General features: G+C 44.9%; 1 protein-coding gene and 1 non-coding gene across 2 annotated transcripts; one reads left to right on the forward strand and one right to left on the reverse strand.

The window, feature by feature from the left end:
• Window positions 1-665: 665 nt before the first annotated feature.
• LOC123431051 (tryptophan decarboxylase 1-like) lies at window positions 666-2,537 on the reverse strand. Its single transcript, XM_045114864.1, has one exon. The coding sequence runs from the start codon at window positions 2,486-2,488 to the stop codon at window positions 956-958; it is 1,533 nt and encodes a 510-aa protein (XP_044970799.1). The 5' UTR covers window positions 2,489-2,537; the 3' UTR covers window positions 666-955.
• A 2,055-nt stretch (window positions 2,538-4,592) lies between these two features.
• LOC123433780 lies at window positions 4,593-4,731 on the forward strand. The gene has a single exon (XR_006625094.1). It is a non-coding gene; the product is annotated as a small nucleolar RNA Z247 (small nucleolar RNA).
• Window positions 4,732-16,606: the final 11,875 nt, after the last annotated feature.

Consider the following 16,606-nt stretch of genomic DNA (forward strand, 5'->3'; position numbering starts at 1 on the left):
TAAAAAGATTAAAAGAGTGTGGTATTGTTTTCTCACGTTGCAACGCACGGACACTTTTGCTAGTAAAACCCAAACAAAACAACCCGCTACAATAACCTGCTAGAAAAAAATAGCTAATCCCACGAGTGAATCATCTGATGTATAATTTCAGGTGGGTGACGGATGGGTGACTGGTTGCAATTGCCAATGGTTCCATTCACTAAACAGTCTCTTAGTACTGTAGTACTGTGTCCTACTCTAGTACTCCTATTTGGCCACTTGTATTTCTTTGCTTTGTTTGATTCAAAGCTTTAATTAAGCTGCATTCATACTGAAACATGAAATTATTTGTCGATTGTTCCCTCATTTGCGAATTCGCATCAAGCGTTGGACGTAAATTAAATCGATCAGTTAAATATTTACGTCCTGTCATAACTCTAACCCAGTCTTTTCCCTTTGTTAATGCTGCAGACATGCGTTGCAAGTACCATTAATTCAGACGTACAAGTATATGCTCGATCTGGACTTTGGAGATGCCATTGTATGGCATATAGGTAGGACCAATTAATTAATGGAAAGATGAGAACACGCTTAAAAACCTAAAAACCAACTGAGTGCAACGTATATTTCTTGATCCAGATGCATAGGCATGCATCCGCTACTTGCTAAGAGAGTGCAGTAACAAATACAAAAAATTATCTCATGTTTATTCAATATAAGAAACTTCTTTGGTGCCGGCCTGCTATATATATAGACCCTTGATCTATAATACAAAGTCTTTTTACAGTCTATAATCAACTTCTTTGGTACCGGCCTGCTATATATATATAGACCCTCGGTCGTTATAGATCACAAAAAGGAATAAGAACCACATGTCTAAATAAATAATAATCAGAATCAAAGGAAAAAAATAAAATAATAGTTGTCCCCTAAATATAGGGATTTGTATAGCTCCCTGAACAGTTGGTCAGTGCACTTAATCCATGATACTGCTGGTAGTCTTCTTGATGAGGTCCCATGCACTTCTCACATGCCTCTCCTCCTGCAGCGATGACCCAACAGCAAAACGAAGCACAAATCTGTCACCGACCACGGTGTGCGCAAGATAAGCCTTGCCAGTCTTGTTTAGATTCTCCATTAGAAGGCGGTTGACCTCGTCGGCATCCTCCTCCGTCATGTCTCCCCTTGCCTTGATCCTAAAGCACACAAGAGCAAAGTTCCTCGGCACGACCACTTCAAACCTGTTGTCGGCACGGACGGAATCTTCAAACATCTTGGCCATGGCGACGTCACTACGGATGTGCTCTTGGAGCTTTGCGGTACCGTAGGTGCGCATGACCATCCAAAGCTTAAGACCACGGAAGCGTCGGCCGACACCGACCTGCATGTCCTTAAGATCGGTGACCTCACCGGAATCCGTGACGTCGTTCTTGAGGTACTCCGGGTTGGTCTCCAATGAGTCGCTCAGTCGGTGAGCGTCACGGACATAGAGACATGTACAGTCGAGGCACGTGAGAAGCCATTTGTGTGGGCTCATGCTAATGGAGTCCACGCGCTCGACACCGTCGAGATGGTGGCGAAACTCCGGGCAGATACACGCGCTGCCAGCGTAAGCAGCATCGACATGGACCCACGCATTGAACATGGCGGCAACATCGGCAACGGCGCCCACCGGGTCGACGGCATTGGAAGACGTGGTGCCCACGGTGGCGCAAACATATGTTGGCACAAGACCGGCGTCGGCATCAGCTTGCATGACCTCAAGAAGCTTGGCTGGGTCGAGCCCATAGTTTGTTTCCGGCCCAGTAGAGATGGAGCGAATGTTGGCGGGGTCGAAGCCTGCAAGGCGACACGCCTTGAAGAACGTGGAGTGAGTCTGGTCGGCAGCATACACAGCCAAGCGTGGGATGTCAGACACGCCGACAGAGCCGCTTCGACGCAGTGCTGCATCACGGGCGGCAACTAGCGTGACAAGCATTGCCTCGCTCGTTGTGCCGAGGATGACACCACCGCCGGTGCCACGACCAGTGCTGGTGCGATTCATGAAGGTGGTGGGCAGGCGCAGGAGCTGCGCAAGCCAGTCCAGAGCGAGGACCTCCATCTCGGTGGCTGCAGGCGAGGCTTGCCACGTGAATCCGACGGTGTTCATGGCCGAGGCGATGAGGTCGCCGGCGATGGCTGCGGCGCTGTTGGTGGAGGGGAAGAAGGCGAAGAAGTTGGGGCTAGCCCAGTGCGTCATGCCGGGGACGACGGATGTCCTGAGCTCCTTCATGGTGACGTCGAACGGCGCGGAGTGTGTCGGCGGGGACGCGGTGAGCTCATCTTGCAGGTATCCCGGCTTCACGTTAGGAAGAACGGGCATGGACTCGACGTTGGTGTAGTAGTCGGAGATGAAATCAACGGCCTTGTGAAGGTATGCACGGACATCTTCGGGGTTGAGCGGCTCGAACGCCGCCTTGTCGTCGGGGAAGGCGGAGAAGGACGTGGGGTTGGTGCCCAAGCTGCCCATTCCTTGTAAGTAGGTAATAATTTAGCACTGGATTAGGAGCAAAGAAGGTTAGGAGGCAGAGAGAAGGCTTGGTTAATGAACTCCGAGAGCAGGAAAAGAAGCGGAGGAGCTGGTGATTAGCTAGCTTGCTTTGCTGCTGAGTTTGGTGAATGGAGTCCGTGCTTGGTGCGGGGTATATATAGGTGGATCCGGGAAGCGGCGTGGCGGGGTGGGCGTTGGAATGGTCCTGGTCGCGCGCGGCCTACGTACTATGCTGCTAGGAAGGTTGGATCCGAGGTCGACGCGCGCGACACGAGTCAAATGTTCAACTCGTCCGTTCAAATCGGATACTGACGGATGCACGGCGCACTCGGGCGCACCCGTCATGGTGCCGTTCGCTAATTGGTCACCATCCGGCTGCTTGAGTTTTTTTTTCTCTCTATCTATGCTAGGGGGGCTGCATGCATGGAAAGTGGCGGAGGACGGAAAAAAATAAGATAGGGCAGGCTCGTACTTGTGCTGCCAATCTTCCACCTCCATGGCGTCTCGTGATTTTGATTTGGAAGAATTGTTCAGTGGAAAATTTTGTAAAGAAGAATACATGACTCGTGCTGGTGACACTTCTCTTTCTCTTCCTGTACTTGTGCGTACGTTCGCTCAATGTTGGATCGATTGATTGCTTGCCGATCGACAGCCCGGGAAACGGGTTCATGCATGTTAGATAAATTGTATAGGTACTTAGAAAAAAGACCGTGGGTTGCAACGGAAGAGAAAATAACACACGCTTTGAACGTAATATATTTTCACATGACATCACATTTGTGTTGTCGACGATGACCTCAGTGCTCACAGAACGAAAACGCGTTTGAATGTACAATCAGTCGGAATAAGATGAGAAATATGTTGTTTCTTCCCACGAGATTTTTCAAAGGTGTGCATGTGTGGATAATTTTGTTTTACATAAAATATGGATTGATTAACTGAAAAGTCAGGGTTTTTTTGTTAAAACAAAAAAACGTTTCGGCTGACTTAAATAGAGACGGCGGGTTGGTTACCTGAAACATCAGGGTGTTTTCTGTAAAATGCAAAAAACGGTTCGACTCTGACTAAAATATGGACCGTGGGTTGATTATTCTAAACTGTGAGGACTTTTCTGCAAAAGTACAGAAAACGGTTCGTTCTGACTTACAGTTGGACTGCGGGTTAATTAACTGAAACTGTGAGGGCTTTTCTGCAAAACTACAGAAAACGGTTCGTTCTGACTTACAGTCCGGTTAATTAACTGAAACTGTGAGGGCTTTTCTGCAAAATGACCGTCGACGGACGACAGAAGCACTGCACGCTTTATTATTAGGGGAGATAGGAAATTAGTTTAAACTAAGTTTCCTCTTATCTCTTTACCTCTCTCTCTTATCTCTTGTAACCTCCTAGAGGATCAATTTGTATGTCAAGATATCTATCCTATAAATACAATGCGGCCCGAGACAAAGGGTTCTACGCTTCCTCATATGGTCATCAGAGCCACTTCCTCGTACGTCTAGCCGCCGAGAGCAAACCAATCTATTGATCGCGACAGAGAGGGGAACAAGATCGAGTTGAGAGCTATACCACGCCATCCACAGCCTCATCATCATCATCATCCACCTTTGCTCCATCCTTCATGTCCAGCAGCTCGATCTCCCTCAGTCCACCTCCAACAGAGAAGCTTACAAGGACAAACTTCCTCCTCTGGAAGGCCGTCGTGCTACCCTAGATCAAGGGCGCACAGATGGAGCACTTCCTCGACGCCGCAACGCCGGCGCCTCCTGCCACCATCACCATCACCAACAATGGGAAGGACGAGCAGATTGCTAATCATGCGAGACCAATCTGGTACGCTGAACAGCAACAGGTACAAGGATACCTTATGGGATCTCTCTCTCGAGAGGTCCTCGCCCAAGTTGCCATGCTCCAGACGCCGGCCGAAGTGTGGGCCGTCATCCATGCGATGTTCACCGCACAAACGCAAGCCTAGAAGATCAACACGAGGATGGCGCTCACAAACCTGCAGAAAGGTAATCTAACCATGGCCGAGTATCTTGGCAAGATTAAAACTCTCACAGATGAAGTTGCATGCGCTGGTGCTCCTCTCGGAGACGCCGAGATCATCTCTCACGTCATAGCGGGTCTCGACATCGACTACAACCCTGTGATATCGGCGTTGGCTGCAAGGACCGAACCGGTCACTGTCCAGGAGTTGTACAACCAGCTTCTCAGCTTTGATGCCTGTCTCAGCATGCTTCAAGGCGGTAACCTACGCCAATCTTCTGTCAATGCCGCGTCTCGCGGACGTGGCCGTGGGCGTGGCCAATCGGGGCGCGGTCGTGGCAGTGGAGGACGCAGCAGCAACCAGGGCCAGGGACGCCCTGGTGGTGGTGATCGCGGCAACACCGACCGCGGCAACTACAACAACAACGACTACAACGGCGGTGGCTACAACAACAACAACCGTCGGCCGCGCTATGAGCTGTGCAAGAAACCGGGCCACGAAGTCATTGACTGTTGGCACCGGTACAATGAAGACTACGTGCGTGATGCACGACAGGCTGCTGCAGCTACGCGGGAGCACGGTGGACCTGATGGTGACACGGTCTGGTATGCTGATTCTGGCGCCACAGATCATGTCACCAACGAGCTAGAGAAGCTTGCCCTCAGAGAGAGGTACCACGACAGTGATCAAATTCACATCGCGAGCGGTGGAGGTATGGACATTCTTCACATTGGTCAATCATCAATTAATTCCCCTAGTTTTAAACGTGATCTTCTCCTTAAAGATGTCCTCCATGTTCCACAAGCCGATAAAAACCTTGCTTCCATGTCTCGTTTAACCTCCGACAACAATGTTTTCTTTGAAACTCACCCTACCTATTTTTTCATTAAGGATCGGGCAACGAGGGAGCTCATCCATCGCGGTAGATGCGTCGGAGGTTTATACCCCATCACATCTAGAGTCTTTGATCGCAAGAGTCATCGCCGACTCTATTCTGCCATCAAGCCCTCCTTAGCCAAATGGCACCAAAGACTAGGACATCCCTCTTCAAATATAGTCAAGCAAGTAGTCAATAAAGGCAATTTATCATTGTCAAATAGTTCCGCAAGTGAGTCAGTTTGTGAGGCTTGCCAATGTGCAAAAAGCCATCAACTTCCTTATCCTGTGTCAAATAGTGTGTCTCATGCTCCTTTAGAGCTCATTTTTAGTGATGTATGGGGTCATGCAAGAGATTCCTTTGGTAGAAAGAAATACTATGTCATTTTTATTGATGATTACAACAAATTTACATGGATATATTTGCTTAAGTTCAAATCTGAAGTTTTTTCTGTCTTTCAAGAATTCCAAAAACTTGTTGAAAGACAGTTTGATCGAAAAATCCTTGCAGTCCAAAGTGACTGGGGAGGGGAGTATGAGAAACTCAACTCTTTCTTTCGTAGCATTGGCATCATTCATCATGTCTCTTGCCCTCATGCTCATCAACAAAATGGCTCAGCAGAACGCAAACATCGTCACATTGTGGAAGTAGGGTTGTCTCTCTTAGCTCATGCTTCAATGCCCCTCAAATATTGGGATGAGGCTTTTATCACAGCTACATATCTTATCAATCGGTTACCCAGTCGTGTCATTGGCAACACCACTCCTTTAGAACGCTTGTTTCATCAAAAACCTGACTATACCTCTCTAAATTTTTTTGGGTGTGCTTGTTACCCAAATTTGCGTCCCTACAATCGTCATAAACTTGAGTTTCGGTCCACACAGTGTGTCTTTCTTGGCTATAGCAATCTTCATAAAGGGTACAAATGTCTAGAGATATCATCTCGTAGAATCTATATTTCTAGGGATGTCATTTTTGATGAAACATCATTTCGTTTCTCCAAACTTCATCCCCATGCGGGAGCACTTTTGCGTGACGAAATATCACTCCTTTCTGATCCTTTGACACCTTCTGGTCACGGGGGTGAATTAACTAATGATGATCATGTGCAAAATTCCATGGAACAGATTGATCTTGGTGTTAATTGTGCAGCTACAGGACGTCATTTTATGTGCGAAGAACCAGCCAAAAACGGATCTAGCGCGCGATCCCAGGAAGATTTTCCTGACACTGGCCTCGGCGCGCGATCCCAGGCGGATCTCCCTGCCGCCGCCCCTGCTGCACGTGACAGCCTGTCGTACACGCGATCCCAGGAGGATCGCGCTGATCCTCCCGCGCCAACCGCCCCGGTGGCCGACAGCCCGCCAGGTGGCGGCGCCTCCTCCCGCGCTGCACGCTCCGATGCTGCTGGCGAGTTGGACAATGCGCTAACCGCCACGCCAACTGCCTCAGGTGACGGCGCGGTCGGGTCCCCTGTGCGTGCCAGCGTCGATGCTGCTACAGGGTCGGGATCTTCTGTGGCCAGAACTGCTGCAACACCGATTCCGCCTCGCCACACACGATCCCAGTCCGGTATTGTTCGAGAAAAGAAATACATGGATGTCACGGTCAGGTATGATAAACTTAGACATGCTTTCCGTGCAAATACTGGTGAACCAACGGATTTGCATGATGCTCTTGCACATAAGGATTGGAAAAAGGCTATGGATGTTGAATATGATGCACTCATTCAAAATATAACTTGGAGATTAGTTCCACCAAAGAAGGATGCAAATGTGATTCACTGCAAATGGGTATATAAAATTAAGAAGAGAGATGATGGTAGTATTGACAGATACAAGGCCAGACTAGTGGCAAAAGGCTTTAAACAGAGATTTAGTATAGACTATGAGGATACCTTTAGTCCTGTTATTAAATCTACTACTATTCGACTTGTGTTGTCAATTGCTATTTCCAGAGGTTGGAGCCTACGACAGCTAGACGTTCAGAACGTGTTTCTTCATGGTGTTCTTGAGGAAGAAGTGTTCATGCGGCAACCACCAGGTTATGAAAATAAAAACACACCACAGTATATCTGTAAGTTGGATAAAGCTTTGTATGGATTAAAACAGGCCCCAAGAGCCTGGTATTCAAGGCTAAGTACACAGTTGCAAAAGCTTGGATTTTCATCATCAAAGGCAGATACTTCCTTATTCTTTTATAATAAGAACAATGTTACCATATTTGTCCTTGTTTATGTTGATGACATAATTGTTGCCAGTTCATGTCCAGATGCCACAACTTGCCTGCTCAAGGATCTAAAACTGGAATTTGCTCTTAAGGATCTAGGGGATCTACATTATTTTCTTGGAATTGAGGTCAAGAAGGTAAATGATGGTATAATTCTTACACAAGGGAAATATACAACTGATATTCTCAGCAGGGTAGGTATGGAAAAGTGTAAGCCAGTCAGTACACCTATCTCTACTTCAGAAAAACTTACTGTTGAAAGTGGAGAGGCACTTGGGCCGAATGATGCAACAAAATATAGAAGCATTGTAGGTGCATTACAGTACTTGACTCTCACACGTCCTGATATTTCATACTCTGTTAAGAAGGTATGCCAATATTTGCATGCTCCTACTACTTCTCATTGGACAGCAGTAAAGAGAAATTTGAGGTATCTCAAGTTTACAGAAGGACTAGGTCTTCGGATTGTTAAGTCTTCATCTATGCTTGTGTCAGCATACTCTGATGCAGATTGGGCAGGATGTGCAGATGATAGAAGGTCAACTGGTGGTTTTGCTGTTTTTCTGGGAAAAAATCTTGTGTCATGGAGTGCAAGAAAACAGGCAACAGTCTCAAGATCAAGCACTGAGGCTGAGTATAAAGCTTTGGCTAATGCAACAGCTGAAGTAATGTGGATTCAAACACTATTACATGAGCTTGGAGTAAAGGTTCCACAAGCTGCTAGGTTATGGTGTGACAATCTTGGTGCAACCTATCTTTCAACAAATCCTGTTTTCCATGCAAGAACAAAACATATTGAAGTTGATTTTCACTTTGTCAGAGAAAGAGTAACTAGGAAGTTACTTGATATAAGGTTCATTCCAATAGGTGACCAACTTGCTGATGGATTCACAAAGCCTCTCACAGTGAGAAGGTTAGATGACTTCAAGTACAATCTTAATCTTAGCAAGTAGAAGTTTAGATTGAGGGGGAGTGTTAGATAAATTGTATAGGTATAGGAAACTAGTTTAAACTAAGTTTCCTCTTATCTCTTTACCTCTCTCTCTCTCTCTTATCTCTTGTAACCTCCTAGAGGATCAACTTGTATGTCAAGATATCTATCCTATAAATACAATGCGGCCCGAGACAAAGGGTTCTACGCTTCCTCATAAGCCCAACTAATGGGGTCCGGCTACACCTTATGACCACCCCTTCTCATTCTCTTTTTCACGGGCAGCAGGGAGGGCAGATGTGCATACACGTACATGTATTAATTGTTTTATACTCCCTCCGTCTTAACATAAGTGCCTTAAACTTAGTACAACTTTGTACTAAAGCTAGTATAAAGTTGAGACAGTTATTTTGGGACGGAGGAAGTATTTAATCAAGGTAGAACGGACCTCCTAGCTCGCCCTACTGAGAACTCCCTCTGTGTGCATGGATGATTTTCATCAAAATAGAAAATCGTTACTTTTTCATCTCTAGTCTAAAAGAGGTGTTGCTAGGCCGGCATCCCTCGTTTATTTTCTCATAACCTCTCACCACCATCACCCTTTCACGCTCGTGTTATTTCTATTCATCTCATGTTGGATTTTCCCCTTCCATCTTCTAAATTCGTTTTTTTCTCCTTTGATCTGGGTTTTCCTCTAAATCGCTCGGCTCCATACTATATCCTCTCATCTTCTCAAATGCTGCAAATCTCTTTAGAGGGAAACAATCCGGAAGCAGTCCAAGCAGTCCTTTCTTTTCCAAAAATCGGATGCAAATTTATTAAATCGATTGGCACTTTACGGGTGTCATGAGCAAATGCCGCAAATCTCTCCTGTGCGAAGAAATCCGGACGCAATCTACTATTTTCAAAAATCAGGACGAGATCCAATTACATTTGATTGACTCTCCTTTAGCGCCATACAGGGAAAGAATCCACAAGCAATCCACTCTTTCCTAAAATAGGATGCAATCTTATTAAATTGATTGAAAAGAATGTCATGAGCAAATTCAAAAAATCTCTTCCGAGGGAAGGAATTCGAACGCGATTCCCTCTTTCTAAAAATCAGGACACAATTCGATTAGATTAATTGACACTTCCTCTATTCTATGCAAAGTGAGGAAACCCACAAGGGCACGTGGTGTCGGACGGACACTCGGCATAGATGCAGTGAAAGATGACATGAGCAAAGCACATGACAGAATCGAGTGGGACTTCTTACGAGCTATGTTGCACATGCTTGGCTTTGGGGTGCGGTGGATTGACCTGGTTATGAACTGTGTAACCATAGTGAGGTATCAAATCAAGGTGAATGGAGGGTTGACAGAACAATTTTCACCCACTCGTGGACTACGCCAAGGTGACCCAATATCGCCCTATTTGTTCGTCATTTGTGCGGAGGGTGTCTCAGCGCTGCTGCATGAGGCTGAAGCAACTGGGCGCATTACTGGTATTAAAATCTGTCGGGCTGCTCCCGTTGTTTCGCATCTCTTATTTGCACACGACTCGCTGCTCTTGATCAAGGGCAACCAGAATGAAGCCCATACCATGCGGGAGATCTTGGACCTGTATGAGGAGTGCTCCGGCTAGTGCATCAACCTAGAGAAATCTGCGATCATGTTTAGCCCGAACACTCAGGCAACGGAGAAGTGTACAGTTAAGGATGCCCTACAAATTCAGAGCGAGACTTGGAATGAGAAATACTTAGGTGTGCCGGTTCATGTGGGTAAGTCCAGGAAGAAGGCCTTTGCATTTGTGGAAGGGGCTATGGCAGGCAGAGTTTACGGATGGAAGGAGAGACTCATTGCTAAATGTGGGAAAGAAACGCTGGTCACGGCCATGGCTCAAGCCATCCCCACGTTTGCCATGTCATGCTTCTACCTCACAAAGACTTTCTGTGAGGAATTGAGCTCACTCCTTGGTGACTACTGGTGGAGTCAATAGGACAAAGAACACACCACACACTGGATCGCCTGGAAGAAGCTGATGTTACCAAAGGCACAATGAGGGCTAGGCTTTCATGATATGCATGGTTTCAACTTGGCAATGCCCTCGAGGCAAATATGGAGACTGGTCCAGTTCCCACAGTCGTTGTGTGCCCGGACTTTGCAGGCTCGTTACTTTCCGGACGACAAACTTCTGGAAGCAAAACCACGGGACAATATCTCATACGCTTGGAAGAGCTTGCTGCATGGCCTACAGCTGTTCCGTGAGGGCTATATCAGGCAAATTGGTGACGGAACACAGGTCAAGATCTGGTCTGATCCATGGCTACCACGCCCGTGGTCCCGGGGGGTGATTACTCCCCGAGGGCCTAATCTGCTGGAGCAAGTTAGTGATCTCATCGACCCGAGGACTGGGGCTTGGGACATACAGCTAGTCAAGGACAACTTCTGGCCCGATGATGTGAAGCACATCCTTCGAATCCCTCTACGGGATGGGACACATGACTTCATCGCTTGGCAGTATGAGAAGAAAGGAGTTCACTCTGTCAAGAGCGCCTACATGCTCCAGGTCCATCTAGAGTGCATGAAAGAGGATGGGGGAGTGGGAGGAAGTTCACACGAGGCAGGTAACCTGGACATCATCAGCGACGATTCATGGAAAAGGATGTGGAAGCTGCCGTTCCCGCGTAATATTCAGATGTTTGCGTGGCGTCTAAAGCATGACTCCGTCGTGTTCCCTACCCATGTGGCAAGGAAGGGATTCCCCGTTGCTGAGACCAAGTGCATGTTCTACGGGCGAGCGGATGAAGATCGCGCCCATCTGTTCATAAAATGCAAGAACGTGAAGGTAGTGTGGAGAGAGCTAGCAATGGAGAGAGAACATACTACGTTGGTGAAGATTGAACCTGTGCATGCAGTTCTCGATTTCCTAATGCAAAAATAATCAATCAAAAACATCAAATATCCTAAAAGATATAAGCAATTTAAAACAGAAACTACAAACAATAATTTAAAAACAGAAAAAAAATCTGAACAATAATTAAAAACAATAATTTAAAGGTCTACCCTTTAGTCCCGTTTCAAGACACGAACCGGGACTAAAGCCTCCAAACCCTTTAGTCCCGGTTCGAGACACGAACCAAGACTAAAGGTCTCATTTGAACCGGGACTAATGCCCGACCGGCGCCTATGCCGCTCGAACCGGACTAATACTAACATTAGTCCCGGTTTGTAAAGGAACCGGGACTAATGTGTTTTTCGTGCTGGGACGAAAGCTCTTATTTCTATTAATGGGTGTGCAAGCCCACGTTATCAACGTCACATGGAACAAGAGCCACGTGAATGTATACATGTGGAAATTTTTGTGAAGTCGTTAGTCATCCCTATCGTGGAGTCCTTTTATTCTCGTGCTATAACGAGCACGTGGGTGTAGTTGATTCCTGTGAAGTCGTCAGTCAGCACGGGCACAAATTTCGTGAATTATTTTGTTAGCTAGCCAAACTGATTGTTTAATGTTGATTAATGTTTAAATTTGCAAAAGTAAGTACGTCATCTCAAAAACTTTTGGGTACAATCGATGACTTTTCTTAGGAAATGAGTAGAAATGGCTGATTCCGGTAAGCTAATTTATGACGGTTATAACGAAAACATCAAATCTAACTACTATGATTTTTTTTTAACTTTTAATCCCTTGTTATCTAAGAATATAGAAGATAAGTTTGACCATTGACTTCTGCATCAGCATTTTGCTTCCTAAACTATGACATAGCATTTTTTGGGTGCAGATATAACAACTCTGTATGCAAAAAAAAGGTAATGGGAAATGTCAAAAAGTCGGGAATAATTGAATTTATAAAATACCATTCCAAACTACTAAGTGGTTTGGTATCATTAAATTTATAAAAGAAAACTTAAACCACCCTGGAAGTTAATACATTCAGATATGCAAGGAACGTCCGAAATTTTTCACATTTGAAACATTCAGGTGTTTGGACATTTGAGGACCTCTATGCAAAAAGGAAAATTTTGTCGAAACAATGTTCTGTTCCAAAGTTTCTTTCACAATCGACTTTTTTTTACCACGACCTTCTCGAATGTCCAAACATCATGATTTTTTTCACCCGCATCTCACATTGGAATACCTTAAATATATAAAAAGAATCGGTTCTTTTATCTATTTTATTAGAATCTACTGTTCACACCATGCTTTTTGCTATACTTTTGGTGCTATATGTGTGCTGGCACGTGTGAGAAACTATCAGCACACAATCCTACATGGCTAGATCCCACTTTGGCTAAGGCAATGGACAATTTTGTCATGTACGTAAAGATAATAGTGCTAAAAGTTATATGTCTAAAGTTGCGAGCCAAATCTAAATATAATGCATAATTTAGAGACCAAAAGAACTTTGCTAATCAATGTTCAATTGCGAACTGATATGGCAGTCTAAAAGTTGATCTCAAAGTCGAACCATAGTGATTCTTTTTTTGTTCCACTTACTCAGTATGCTCACACAAGTTTTTTTTGTTTCCATCTATTTTTTCTGTGTTGAAAGAAGTCCCTTACTATTCAAACAAAGTGTTCGTACAACTTATGCTTACTGGGTTCACTCCCTTCTACTATCTCAAATGTTAATTTCAAGATTAAGATTTCGTACATATCTCAATTTATTTTGTGAGCTATGATGTCGCCATGAATAGGGGGTACCCCCAGTTGACGTGAACTCGGCTGAATGGGCCTTGTTGCGGCCCACAACCTCAACATGACACACGTGTGCTTAGTGGACAAATCAAGGACTTCAGAGATCTTAGAAGATCCCCCAATCAATATCAACGGACTTACTACCTTATAAACACTAGCCTTATCCCCAGATATATGCAATCATAAAGCTAGATCAAAGATCATCCATTCCTTGATACACCTACGTGATCCTTTTGATCTCAATTGTTGTACACCATACCATTGCCCTCATATAAGGCTACCTCAATTAATACATCCAAGCATGAATAGAGTTTTACCTTCATCATGCGGTATTTGTAGGAAATCCTCTCGTGTGAATCCCCATGGTACTTCCAGCTACTCGCTACCCTCTACCAAGGATATTGCCGGTATAACGAACTTGTACCATGTAAAAATAAAAACCCAAACACTTTATCATAAATTTATTTCTTATTCTAGATCACCACTTGTTTAAGTTAGAAATAAATTAAAAAATTCTAGGCAGTGTTAGGCCTCAGCCAACGGGCGCAAGGTGTAGATTGGTTCAATATTACGCCATAGCTAGGATTGGATGATGCTAACTGCGTGATCAGCCATTTTCCGCGTGTCTTTGTTGTCGGCACTACTTCTGAACATCATCCTCCCCTCGCCCATCTAACAGTTTCTCCCGCTCGTAGCACCGCTCCACATGATTCGTCGTATCACAACTCCCCTTCCCACTAACAACGGTACTGCACCGCTTCCTTCAAATTCCCGACCTCACGATTGTAGCTTCTATCACCGACGGTGCAACCCCGTCGCAGCTTTTAGTGAACTGGTTCTAGAATCTCCATTCAGAGGTTGTAACTGTTTACATCAATGGTTGAAGTTTGCCGATGTGGGTGACCCTCGATTCAAACACACGATGTTCTCGTCGCCGGCACTGGGCAGTTGGCGGTTGCAACAAATAATGTCCCATGTTTCAGCATTAGTCCGTACCAAACATAGCACCACAAGTGTGACTTCTCCAGCATCGATGAGTGCTCATCGCAGCTTTCAGCATGCTTCTTCTACCATTAGCATCGGGAGGTTGCATTTTTTTTGTCATCAATGGTTGTTGTTTGCCGTCGGGTGTGTTAGCCCATTCCAACACGCGATGCGATAGTCTCTGGTAGCGGAACGCTGCCAATTCCAGTAGTGGTTGTTGTTGCAGGATGCAAGGTAACTAGTTCTAGCACACGGTCATCATGGTCATAGCACTGCCACCTAGCGGTTGTAGCATGGGACCCGTGCCCCTCCGTTGCAGCAGGAACACACAACGCATCCCCGATGCAACATCCCTATGTGGGCGATGAAAGAGTGTTGAGAGTGAGAATCAATGGAAGGGCACTGGTACACATGTTGGATTTCTTGTGCTTGCTTGGGTGTGAAGATGGACAAGTGAGAGAAGAGGATATTGTCCAGGAGGAGTGACGAAGATGAAAACCCAGTGGAGCAGATGAATTTGGGAGAAGATGATGAGCGGTTACTCAGACCATGAAGGGAGACACAGTCCATGGAATGCTCGTGACTAGCACAATCCTTGGCATGTCAGCCAATTCACAACATTAGCTAAACAATTGAGCACATGATTCACTCTAATATGTAACATATGATATTCCATAAGTCACGACAAAATAAAATGAAATCCTAACGGCACCATTCTCATAAAAGGACGTGAAAGTGGCGGTGTTAGGAATGGAACATAACAAAGCTGCCCAGATGGTTTGCTTGTAGAATTCAATTAGAATTTGTAGGATATCATCAAGACTGGCCTTTGGAGTTGTTCAATTGTCTTCATGCCGACTTACTAGACCTACTAAGACTTAATTTTGGCGACATTGTTTTGTTGCCAAATATTAAGGAGGTCGAACGGATCCAACATTTCAGACCATTATGCCTCCTTAATGTTAGCTCAAAGATTTTTACTAAAGTGGTTACGAATAGGTTAAACTCTATAGTTGATCATGTCGTCCAACCATCTCAAATGACGTTCATGCAAGGAAGGAATATACTTGATGTCATAGTAATTTTGCATGAGACCATTCACAAGATGCACGACCAAACATGACTTGTGTACAATTCAAAATCGACTTTCAAAAATCCTATTACAAGGTCTAATGGCCTTCCTCCAACAAGCTCTTAAATGACAGTTTTTTCCGATAAATGGTGCCAATGGATCCAAATTTTTGTAAGTGAAGGTCGTATGACCATCAAAATTAATGATGATGTAGGCCATTACTTTAAGACAAAAAATATTATTATAGGGTGATCCCATGTGCCCAATGTTATTTAACATTATTGCTAACATGTTGGCCTCTCTATTCTGATTGAGCATGCCAAGCAGGATGCACATATTTGCAATATGTCTATGACACAATTCCTTTTATGAAACCTTGCTTTCAGCGTTTGAGTGAATGTTGAGACTCAAAACTTACTTGCATAAAAGCAAACGTTTCTGCTTTCGAGAAGCCGTCGAGGCCATAGGCCAATTATGAATTAAATATATGGAAATACCAATTCACTATCTACGTCTCACCATTACAGAGTAGAAGCATGTAGAGGAGCGTCTAGACAAACGGTTGAGCAGTTGAAAATACGAGCTGCTCTCATTTGGAGTATGGCTAGTTTTGATTAACTCTATCCTTACAAAATGGTTCTCTAGATGCTTTATTTTTTTCAACTTCCAAAAGGGGAGCTGCAAAGACCGATGATGGTTTTTGGCAAACCATGTTGCGCAACAAGTGTCTAGGACAAAAAGCAGTGTCTCGTGACTTGCACTTTTGGGCTGGCCGAATGGCGGCAAAGAAACAACTCTTTCGCATCGGATCTTTCGTGATAAAGGATTGACCGGATTATCGTTTGTGGGAAGACATATGGCTAGGAAATGCCAGTCTCCAAGGACAATACCCAGCCTTGTACTCCATTGCTTGCAACAAGAATACTACTATTTCATAGGTGCTCACTTGATCCAAGTCGAAAATTATGTCCATGCCCGATTTGATAGGCCCCCGACTTATGTCATGGCATTATCTTTATCTCAACTCGATTCGATTACCCTGACACAAGGGCAGGATGTTTTTCGATGGAAGCTTACTACATCGGGGCCTTTTACAGTAAAATCTATGTATTGTGCGCTCATGCATTCTGAAGTACGAGTGAGTAACAACAAGAAAATATGGAAGTCAAAGATTCCACTAAAAACTAAAATCTTCATGTGGTGTCTTCGTAGGGATTTGTGTTAACCATAGACAATCTTGCATGATGCAACTGACCAGCAAGTAAACAGTATTGCTTTTGTGCTCTTGCCTAAACAGTCAAACACATCTTATTTCAATGCAGCTTTACGCGTTC

Source organism: Hordeum vulgare, chromosome 2H (genome assembly GCF_904849725.1).
Source record: "Hordeum vulgare subsp. vulgare chromosome 2H, MorexV3_pseudomolecules_assembly, whole genome shotgun sequence".
Lineage (NCBI taxonomy): Eukaryota > Viridiplantae > Streptophyta > Magnoliopsida > Poales > Poaceae > Hordeum > Hordeum vulgare.

Excerpts from the sequence above, each read along its gene's own strand:
- LOC123431051 (XM_045114864.1), bottom strand. The coding sequence starts at position 2,488 with ATGGGCAGCTTGGGCACCAACCCCACGTCCTTCTCCGCCTTCCCCGAC.